Source organism: Malurus melanocephalus, unplaced genomic scaffold (genome assembly GCF_030028575.1).
Source record: "Malurus melanocephalus ecotype Western Australia unplaced genomic scaffold, MMel_1.1 scaffold_566, whole genome shotgun sequence".
Classification (NCBI taxonomy): domain Eukaryota; kingdom Metazoa; phylum Chordata; class Aves; order Passeriformes; family Maluridae; genus Malurus; species Malurus melanocephalus.
Window position 1 is genome coordinate 181,852 of NW_026623798.1, and position 10,083 is coordinate 191,934.

The window sequence follows — 10,083 nt, forward strand, 5'->3', positions numbered from 1 at the left end:
AGGAAGGAAGGAAGGAAGGAAGGAAGGAAGGAAGGAAGGAAGGAAGGAAGGAAGGAAGGAAGGAAGGAAGGAAGGAAGGAAGGAAGGAAGGAAGGTTGGTTTAAAATGCCTGTACATGATGCAATCTCTGTGTATCATGATTTTCCTATGTCTTTTCTCATGGGCAGGGGTGCCATAGTGAGATTTTCTTCTGGACACAGTCTAACCATATCACCTGTGGTCTGTTCCAGGTACCGAAATTGTGTTTATACCTACCGAATTCTGCCCGATAAAGAAAATAAGCTAATTGTCCAGGTAAGCCATGTCTGTACTATGTGAAAACGYACTTGAGAACTGCAGGTTTTCAGAGGAATTCTAATACCAATGGAAAAAGGATATAAGGAGTTAAACTAATGCCAGGCCAGCACAGTGCTGGTCTCCTGTCCACTTTTGTGGAGATTTCAGTCTCCAGTCTAGTACATTGCTGTTGCCATTGGCACCACCTTAACACATGTGCTTCCATTCAGTGATGAAGCCATGTTTTATATAATTGAGATATTCAGCACATGGAATAACTTTTCCTTTGAAGCCAACTTCTTACTAGTAAGAATTAAAAGATTATGGGTCTTTTCAATCGAAAATTGCAGCAGTCGCCTGCACCCAGAGAATGCAAATTGAGTTCTGGTGTCCAGATCCAGAAAGTACCAAGATTGAGGGCAGGAGTTTCAGATGTTCTGTTTATTCCTATTTTGCTTTAGAATCCTAAATCAGCCACTTCCTCTTCCTGTGCCACCTCTCAGCTCCTGTTTTTAAAATATAAATCATGAAACTTGGCATAGGGAGGGAGGCGTTGTCTCTTACAGCCCTAAGAAATGGGCATGGGTTTACTGGGCAATGGTGGAGGCTGCAACTGACCCATCCTCTTGGCACAGTCAGTGCCCTATGGTCATTCCCTGCTAAAGGGAAAMACCCAGAGTGGGTCTACAATCATTCCTTCCCATTTCAGATGACAACTAGCTTCCCACACTAGAACGTGGGAAGAAGAACGTAGAAATCAGACTTCTACCAAGTCCATGAGCAGCTTACATGCCTCACAGGCACCATGTTACAAGTGTATTTCCTCCTGTGCTTTGGCATGATCAGTGTTTCTCTGAGATTTGCACTAAGAGGCAGCATATCTGAAATTAGAGTCGTAAGTCAGTGAGMATGGCTGAGTGCTGGAGCTTGTTTTCAGCTGTGGGCTATTGGTARGAATGGTGGATTGTGTGTACTGGGTGCACGCATCTAGCTTGGCTCCCTCAAGACACACTTTTCGGTAACTCAGACTGTTCCCAGGAGCCCCACTCAGACCCAGGTCTATACAGACACAGCTGTATTGTGTATGGTGTCTATACAGACACCAAGGCTAATTCCAGGCTCCTGGCACTGTGCTCCAGAGGCTGTGTGCCAGGGCTAGCCACCCCAGCCCTGTCGGCCTGGACAGCTGGATTCCCCAGAGCCATTGAGATTCCTCTGCCTCACTTGCACTCCAGTTCCTGAGGAGGAACTGGCAGCAGGAGTCTATGTTGGACGTGGTCTGGGTCTGTAGTGTTACTATGGCATGTCACCAGAGTTCATCCCTGTTCCCAGAGCATGGAGTGGTGCTGCACCGGGGAACCTGTGCAGGCTTGGATGGGTGCGAGCCTGAAACCAGCAGGAGCCAATAACCTGCCATTSCCACCTGGCTCCACACACTGTGCTGCAGGCTCTTTGTAGCGACACTCGATGTCCCCTCATCTTCTGAAATATCCCAGCCGTTCTGTGCTAAAGGATGTATTTGTGCTGGTGTGATGCCGTGGTGGCCACAGGAGCCCAGAAGCTGATGTGGTGTTTATCACTGTTGATGATACCCAGAGCAGCTGCAGAGATCGGGGTCTCACTGTGGCAGAGAGCTCTCAGATGAAGCCCCACACACAGGGAGAGTGTTGGGGGACACTTGGGGGACACTTGAGGCCCAGGCAATGGTCACAACTATCTATGTCCCACACAAGCTCTGTGGTAGGTCCCTGGCACTGCTAATGGTGTCCTTACTCTTTGCACTGGCACCAGGATGATGAAGGGAACTTGTGGAACCCTAGACAAATAACTTTGAGGTATGAGTTTGACAATTGCTTTGTCTTTTGGAAAATAAACACAGAAATTATCCTATGCTGGGTTTTCCCTTGTGGGAGAGGAAGGAAGGCAGACCAGACAGATCTGCAAAGGCAGCCACACAGCCCCACACTTTGTCCCTCCACGGCTCGTCTGGGTGCCCTRGGCAAGCCTTGTCCCCTGCTCATCCCTCAGCTGCCCTGCTGGCAGGTCAGGAGAGAAACGTGGGACATGCAGTTGGTCTGCTTCCCGTTCTAGCAGGACACAGATGCCACGAGTGACAGGAGAATTTGAAACCTGAGCAGAGAGCAATGTGTCTGCGTGCAGTGACTCTCCAGAGTGCACTGGGCTACAGGCTGCTCCCAGAACCTGCCAGCGAAGCTCTGTGCGTGAAGTTCTGAGCGTTACAACCCAGGAAGATGCAAGTTGCACTTCCCAGTTTGTACAGGATTTGTGTKTGTGTCTGCTGTGACAAAGGGTCTGTTTTCAAGCACAACTTTTGTCTGCAGATGAGAGCACTGCAGCCATAAGAAATCCATGTTTCTCTCTGCTGTAGCAATGGGCAGCTCTCATGCTGGATCAAGCTTTATGAAGAAGTAATTTGTAAGGTTCTCTTGGGACTCATGTTGGGATTGTGAGGGATTTCTCTTGTTCCTATGTTATGGAATGCAAAGGAACTGTGGTGGAATACCTTTGCAAGGTGGGTTGCCAGGAGCTGGAGGTTGAGTGTCAGGAGCAGGCTATATAGAGTGTGTTGTTAACTCATGTTTTGAAGACAGAACACCTCCTGCTTTGTGCTGCCTTATTCCAGCTCTGTGGGAGAGGCAGGAGAAGGGGACTGGCTTCTTCTGGCAAGTGAAGGATGCAGTGAGAGTTGTAATTGAGGCTCAGAGGAAAAACAGTCCTGTGTTCTTGGCTGCTGTTCTTGGTACCCAGCTGGGCCAGGCTTTTTTTTTTTTTTTTGGTTGCTTGTCTATTGGTTTTTGGATAAAACAAAAACTACTTCATGTGCATTAAAAGATCAGATTTTTTAAAAGATTATTTCTTTGCAAGGATGTAAAAGCTGTTGAATAGGATGGAGACTTGACATTTTTAAAAATCCCATTAAAAAAGCAAAGAGTCTACTAATTCCTATGGAATTAGATCAGGTGTTAAATTAATACAGCAATCAGTAGATATTTCTCATTCTGGGTTTATTAAAATTATATAGAAAAGATTTAATAATCAATTCTGAGATTAGCCTGTATTAGTTACAAATATGAGCCCTGACCATGCAACATGACCTTTTCCTTTACCTGCACAGTGCTTCTTCCTGAAAAAAGCGCTGTCTTCCTGCCCAGATCTGGCTGTGCTGCTGTCTGTCAGGAATTTTTCATGATGACAGCAGATTCAGAAGATGTGTCATATCAGAGCTACATACACAGCCCCTGTGAAATGACAACTCTGCCACTGTGGGGAATTCTTTTCACCTTTAATGTTGCAAGTGGCATCAGTTTTTTGTTAAGTCTTGGAGAGTACATTTCATTTTTCTCTTTTTAATTAGAGCCTGGTCCCACCCTAGTGGAATGATATTTTTTTTTCAGGGTTGAATTTATTGTTCGAGGATGACAGAAAGGGAGGTGCACATTTTTGCATGCAAGGTGCACTGTTGAATTCAAGGTGAAGGAAAAAAAATAGTTGCATATGTCCTTCCAGCATTTTGTGACATGGTTTGAATCCATCTGCCATTTGGATTYTACATCTGCAGCAGCTCTACAGCAGTTAGCATAGTCAGGAATCTCTCTTGCTTGCCATATCTCAAATACATCTGGTGTCCTCCCAAARCATACTGAGCTGTAGAGGTCACTGTCACAGGCTGTTTTCATTACACACAAGTAGAGTTTTTGCCTTTCTTTTCTGATTAATTTTCTCCTTCCATTACTTGAGACTTCAGAATATATGTGAAGWAAGCATGGCTTGGATGAATCAAGCTAGCATCCTGCTGATGAAAACATATTTAAGGAAGGAAGGCAGGGGTAATGAAAACCCCTTGAAACACAGAATCTGTTACTGCAAGTAGAGATCTTCAGGCTGCGAACAATTAGTCATCAAGATATCTCTGCTAGCCTGCAGATTCTCGCTGTAGTAAGAGAGGACAGGAAGAGAGCAAAAAACACAGTTACACAGATATCCAGGAGTGGGGGCAGGAGTCTGGAGATAACTGCCCCTGAGYAAGCTCAGCTGCTGCCTGCCTGCCTGGGCAAGCCATAGCTGGGGTACTTCAGTTCCTTTTCTGTGGAAATAAGTACTATTTTCCTTTGCTGCAGTGGGGAGCCATAATTAGTGAACAGTTATTGAATGTTTGGGGATTAGCTGAATGTAATCATGTTAGTGCAAAAAGGGATGAAGCAGCAAAGGAGCCCTTGGGCATCACAGGATCAARTTAAACACCAGAGAAAGACTAAAGACACTAAAGCTGTCTTTCTCAACTAGRCATCTATGGTCAGTTCTTGCCATCCAGAGCCACAGAAGATATAAAACTTTCCTGTGCTGTCACTGAAAGCATCTCATGTATTCAGCTGGCTGAGGTGTCAATATGACCCTCATTACTGTCCATTCTGCACTCCTTATGATTTTAGCATCCCCTCAACACACAGGGAACTTGGCCCAGTCAAGGATTGGATTACTGAAAATAATTTTAAACATCTGTCCCTGGCTGACCTTACCAGGATCAGAGGATGTGTGTGATACATCAGTATTTATCCCCCCTCATTTTGAATGTGCAGTCAAAACTGTCACATAGTCAAAGCTGAGTTGTATCTGTAATCAAGCAGGAAAGAAATCAGTTTCTCATCTGGGTGGSCTAAATTGTCCTTGACAGGTCCTGTCTCTGTTGCCTAAAGTTAACCCACTTAAACTGCCAAATTTGGCAGGCTGCARTTGGGTGAGGATATTCCCAGTACAACTGGCTCTTGTTCTGTGTGAGAAAGCRCTGGGGTCAAGAGCTGCTGTTGAAAACCCCTGGTACTGCCTTTGCCTACAGCTTTACTGTATTGCCTGTATATAGTGCACCTTTAAAAGGTCACTGCCAAGAGCATAACCTGCCTCATGAGGCAGGATGCTTGAAAGAGGTGCTGAGAAGGAAGAAGACACTGGCCTTGGCTTGTCAGGGAATGTGGATTGGTACAGGGTAGGGTGGAGCTTGAGGTCTCTTGATTTCTGGTGCGTCTCGAACAGTTCACAGCTCATGTTATCTGCTGGAGCAGTGCAATCAATCATTTCTCAGGGGAAGCTAGATTGCATCTTATTTTCTGCTCAAAGTCTGACAGATAACACTTCACATGTCATTCATAGGATCAAGCACTGTCCTCGTGCCACTGGGCGTGAAGGCTGGTGGGTATATCCTGATGAATTGAAGGCAACACTGCTCAAAAAGGCCTGGCACCAAAGATGCCCTTTGTAAAAGCTGCTGAGAGAGTCAGCCTAGTAGTTACAGGAGAATATTTGGCTTGTGGATAAATGTGGAGTTTCCTTAAGGAACTGGGGCACCYACAAAGCAGCATTTTGGTAGCTGGTGCAACCTCACCTTGAGTCTTATGGGCAGTTTTGGGTACCACAATATAAAAAAGTCATTAAACTATTGGAGAGCACACAGAAAAGGCCATGAGGATGGTGAAGGGTCTGGAGGAGCCATATAAGGTGTGGCTGAGGGCACTTGATTTGTTCAGGTGGAGCAGAGGAGACTCAGGAGGAGACTCATTGCAGTTACAAATTCTTTGTGAGGAGCAGAGTAGGGGCATGTCCCAGTCTCTTCACTCGTGTGACCAGGGACAGGACCCAAGGGAACGGCTGGAGCTGGGCCAGGGCAGGGTCAGGTTGGAGATCAGGGAAAGGTTCTTTTGTCCTCAGAGGGTGCTGGCACTGCCCAGGCTCCCCAGGCAATGGCCCCGGCCCCGAGGCTGCCAGAGCTCCAGGAGCGTTGGGACAATGATCTCAGGGATGCACAGGGTGATCTCAGGGTGGGGTTGTTGGGGAGTCTGTGCAGGGCCAGGAGCTGGATTGATGATCCTGTGGGTCCCTTCCCACTCAGCATATTCCATAATTCTCTGGTTCTGTGATCATGTGCTGTCTCCTGTTCTGTGCTGAGGAAGGTGCAGCCTCCACGGGTGCTTTCCCATGGGCATGACCTGGTGCTTGACCAGGATTGGTTTATTCTTGTGTTACACTAAAGTTTTCTCTTCCATTCCTGTCACCAGCTGAACTCTTGCTTCAAGTCAGGTCCTGTCTTGAAACGTTATGGGCTGCTAAGCAGAGAGGGTCCAGCCACCCACAGTGTCTTAAATGCAACTTTATCTTTTGTCTGCCCCAGAGGAGAGGSCAGAAATARAGCTTGCTTGGAGCAGAAGTAGGCRCCATTTTATATTTTTGAGCAAAACAGAAATTTTTTTCTAAAAATTGCTTTCAGGTGAAATATTCAGTTTTGATTTTGAACTTTTCAGAAGTGATCACGATGTTGCCAGGTTGTTGGAGAAAAGTGTTGTTTCAGATGGAAAAACTGGATCACCCTTTTGAAAAAGTCCAGATAAGCAATTTTGAACTTGTCACCTATTTTTTACATTAATAGGGGGAAAGRGTGTAGAACAAAGACTATGCCTTGCATAGCACAAGCTCYGAATCCCTTAWTTTTTTWWAATAATTTTTAAATTTTGCTTTGAGRAAAACTGGTTGACCGCTCCTGTGTTTTAGGGATTACCTTGTTGTGAGAAGGGATTGYAGAAAGCTGCCTTCTTCTCAGGCTGTGTAAAGCCTGTTTTACAGTAAGGAAAACATTAGTTTTTAAAGTTACTGCCTGTAATTTTCTTGCCTCTTGCCCTCCATGGCTGTCCCAGCTGCCCAGCTCTTCAACAGAAGGCAGCACAGTGTGTGCGTTTTCCTGCTCCACACTCTGTGGGGAAACATGGGAAACATTCATTTTGCAGTTGTAGTGCAGGATCATCATTCCCATGTGCATGAGCACTCCTTGCATTAATGCTGAAATTCACCATTTAAAAAAATTATTTACGTTACTACCTATTGGAAAGGGAGAGCCTGACCCTTTTTACTTGTGTGTTTTGCCGACTTGAGTGAAAATGACAGATGCCCTGGGTGCACTGTTTTACAGTGAGTGCTCATATAGCATTTTTTTTTCTTTTTTCKGATAATTCTCTCCTAGTCTGACACGGCGCTGTGTGAAACAGGAAACAAATGGTGCTGTGCAGTTAGAAAGCAGGCCAGCAACTGTGACTCACTGTGCCAAATGACACCAAGTGTCGATCACTAGGGACTCCATGCCTCCCAGGAGGTAGAGAAATYCTAAACACTGGATAGGGCTTTCTGCTGAAACCCTCCTTCCCAGTGCACTTCTAGAAATACATGTTTTGGGAAACATCTTGATTTATACACCGTATATGAGTTGACTAAATATACAAGAATGAACGAAATTCTCTCTCACATGGGGCAAGAYATACAATGTCACGTCAGCGTTGGCMTTGTGCTTGGCCCTGTGCAGGACTTGTTGTGGCCTCTGTTTAGGAGTCCTGCAGGGTGGAGCTGGGGCAGAGGCCCCATCCGGTGTGCAAACCTGCCAGCACCATCTGATAAAAGCTAGAMGTTTAGGTCAGTTCCTGCATTTATGGTGTCACTTTTGCTGTCACCAACATCAGAGACACTGTCTGGCTGTGCCATTTGCAGTACCAAGTCCAGCCCTTTTGCAGAGAGATGGAAAGTTTTTATTGTTCCCTTTTTTGCTGCACTGTAATCCCAGTGYGCTGCGCTGCTCTGGCACAGGCGGCCACGAAAATGCTTTCTGTAAAAGGACTTTGTGATTCGCTGTGGATTTTGCTAATCTATCTGTATCTGACCAAAATATTTCTAATGGGAAATTGCTCTGGAGCTGTTTCCAATGGATGATAAAGAAAAGTAAAATGTTTGAGGTGAGGCTCAGCCATCCACCACTAAGAACTTCTGTGGCAGCTTTGCAAGGGGTTTCTACCTGTTCAGCTCAGATGGCAAAACCTCATGGGCTGCATGGAGGGCAGGGCAGGCACAGGTCTGCCCAAAATGCCACTTGCAGGTTGCACAGAKGCTATCTCAAGAAAAGATAGGGATGAGAATGAACAGATTTCACCTGAGTTAGTTCTTACCACAGAAAAATCACTGTGCTCGTGGCATTCTGAGCACTAGAGGGCTGAGGGATATCCAGGGTGATCATTTTCTTGGACAGAAAGAAGGGAAGAGTGAACAAGCAATCAATACTTATGAGCAATGTGCTGAACCATGGTTGGGAAGCACATTTATAGTATATTCAAAATCATAATTTAATTATATTAAGCTTCATTCATTACCAAAAATTGTAGATATTCAAATTTGAATATTTTAAAATATAATTTAATGTTGAYTTAAATCAGTTTGTAAAGCTCATTACATATAGGACTGCAAATAATTTACAATTATTACAATGTTTTTTCAACTCTCGCATCTGAAGCAGGAATGAATTAATGCATTACACACATTTTGGAAAGGTGAAAGAAGCAGCATTTAACAAGAGAACTAGCTATTTCCTGAAACATGCACATTCCTGCTACTGAATCTCTCAGTATACAGAACTCTACACACAAACAAATCATATCCAGCTTTTGTCTAGTTTGAACCCTCCCAGAATGTTTCCAGTTTCCTGAAATACATAAAAAAAATTAAAAAAAATCAGAGAATCTGGTTTAAATCAGGTTAAAGTGATATTATTTTGTTTTTCAAGATTCAAAAAATGTAATCAGGTCTTTGAAAGCTAAGGCATGCAATGAAGTGGCATCCCTTTTATCTGGATGTGCTATCAGATAAAATCTCCTCTTAGAGTGAAATGCCAATGAATGTCATCAATTTCTTTTGCTGTTTGACCTCCAATAAATGTGTTATGCCATAAAGCCTTCATTCTGCTTAAACAATTGAAAATTGCAAATAGCCAGTCCTTGCTGAAGGTACAAAGTGACTTCGAGAAGGTGCAAAATCCTTCAAGATTCAGAAGATAAGGATTAGGGCTGTTACAAAGTAAGCAGTTGAACAATTACTGTTTTAGAAGAGTAATTGTTTCACCTGTTCTCTTTGGAAAGGCTTTAGCCAGTCACTCTCACATAACCAGCAGCTCTTTCCTGTCCAGCTGGGTCTCCCACCCCGGAAGCTCAGATGTGCAAATCATCAAGTTACAAACATGTATAACCCTGAGATAAGCCCCTGGGACACACCCATCTCAGTGTCTGCAGGACTAGCAAAAGGAAAATTTTCTTAAAATTTTAAATGTCTTATGGCAGAGGAGAAAAAAAAATAGAAAACATATGCAACCAACATTATCAATGAGAAAATATTCTCATTTTTAGTAATTTGATGAATATTAGCTTTAATATTATCAGTCACATATAGTTCAATCCACTTGATTGCCTTATTCATTATATATTTTATATTCCAAAGGCTTCTGATGAAGCTTCATGAGTCAATTTCAAGTATTCAGGGAGACAATAGATTATTTCCCTCTCAACTGTGTGGTAATGTAATGCTCTGTTCTGTTGCTTCTGTGCTTTGAGGGATGATGGGTCACAGAGGMAAGTGCTCATTTCCAGGCAAGTCCTGAGTTGTTTTTTCAAAGAAAGCGAAGGTATTATACTGTTGCTGCTGTATGAGGCTTTTTGTCCTGGTCATTTGAAACACAAATGAGTCTTGGAAAACACTAATGGTAGATTTGTTTACGATGAGTCCTATGGCAAATATTGCCATCAGCAAAAAAAATGTTTCCATCCTTGTTACTGACAAGGTGATGCCCTTTCTTCTTCAGAGATCTACCYTGGTTTGTTGATGAGGTGGAGGCTGCATCCCATCTCCATGCAGACATGGAACTTATCCAGCACAAGTGACACTTAGGCTCCAGTGAGGTCTCGTTCACTCAGTGTGCGCTGCACCCTTGGAGAA

The 10,083-nt window shown here is 44.2% G+C and overlaps 1 protein-coding gene across 2 annotated transcripts in view; it reads left to right on the top strand.

Annotated features, from left to right (window-relative positions):
- Window positions 1-10,083, top strand: part of INPP5D (inositol polyphosphate-5-phosphatase D) — a 54,966-nt gene that overhangs the window by 5,238 nt on the left and 39,645 nt on the right. For both annotated transcript variants that reach the window (XM_057382348.1, XM_057382347.1), the window contains exon 2: window positions 231-294. In XM_057382348.1, coding sequence (XP_057238331.1) covers window positions 231-294 — 64 coding nt within the window. The remainder of the gene's footprint in view (window positions 1-230; window positions 295-10,083) is intronic.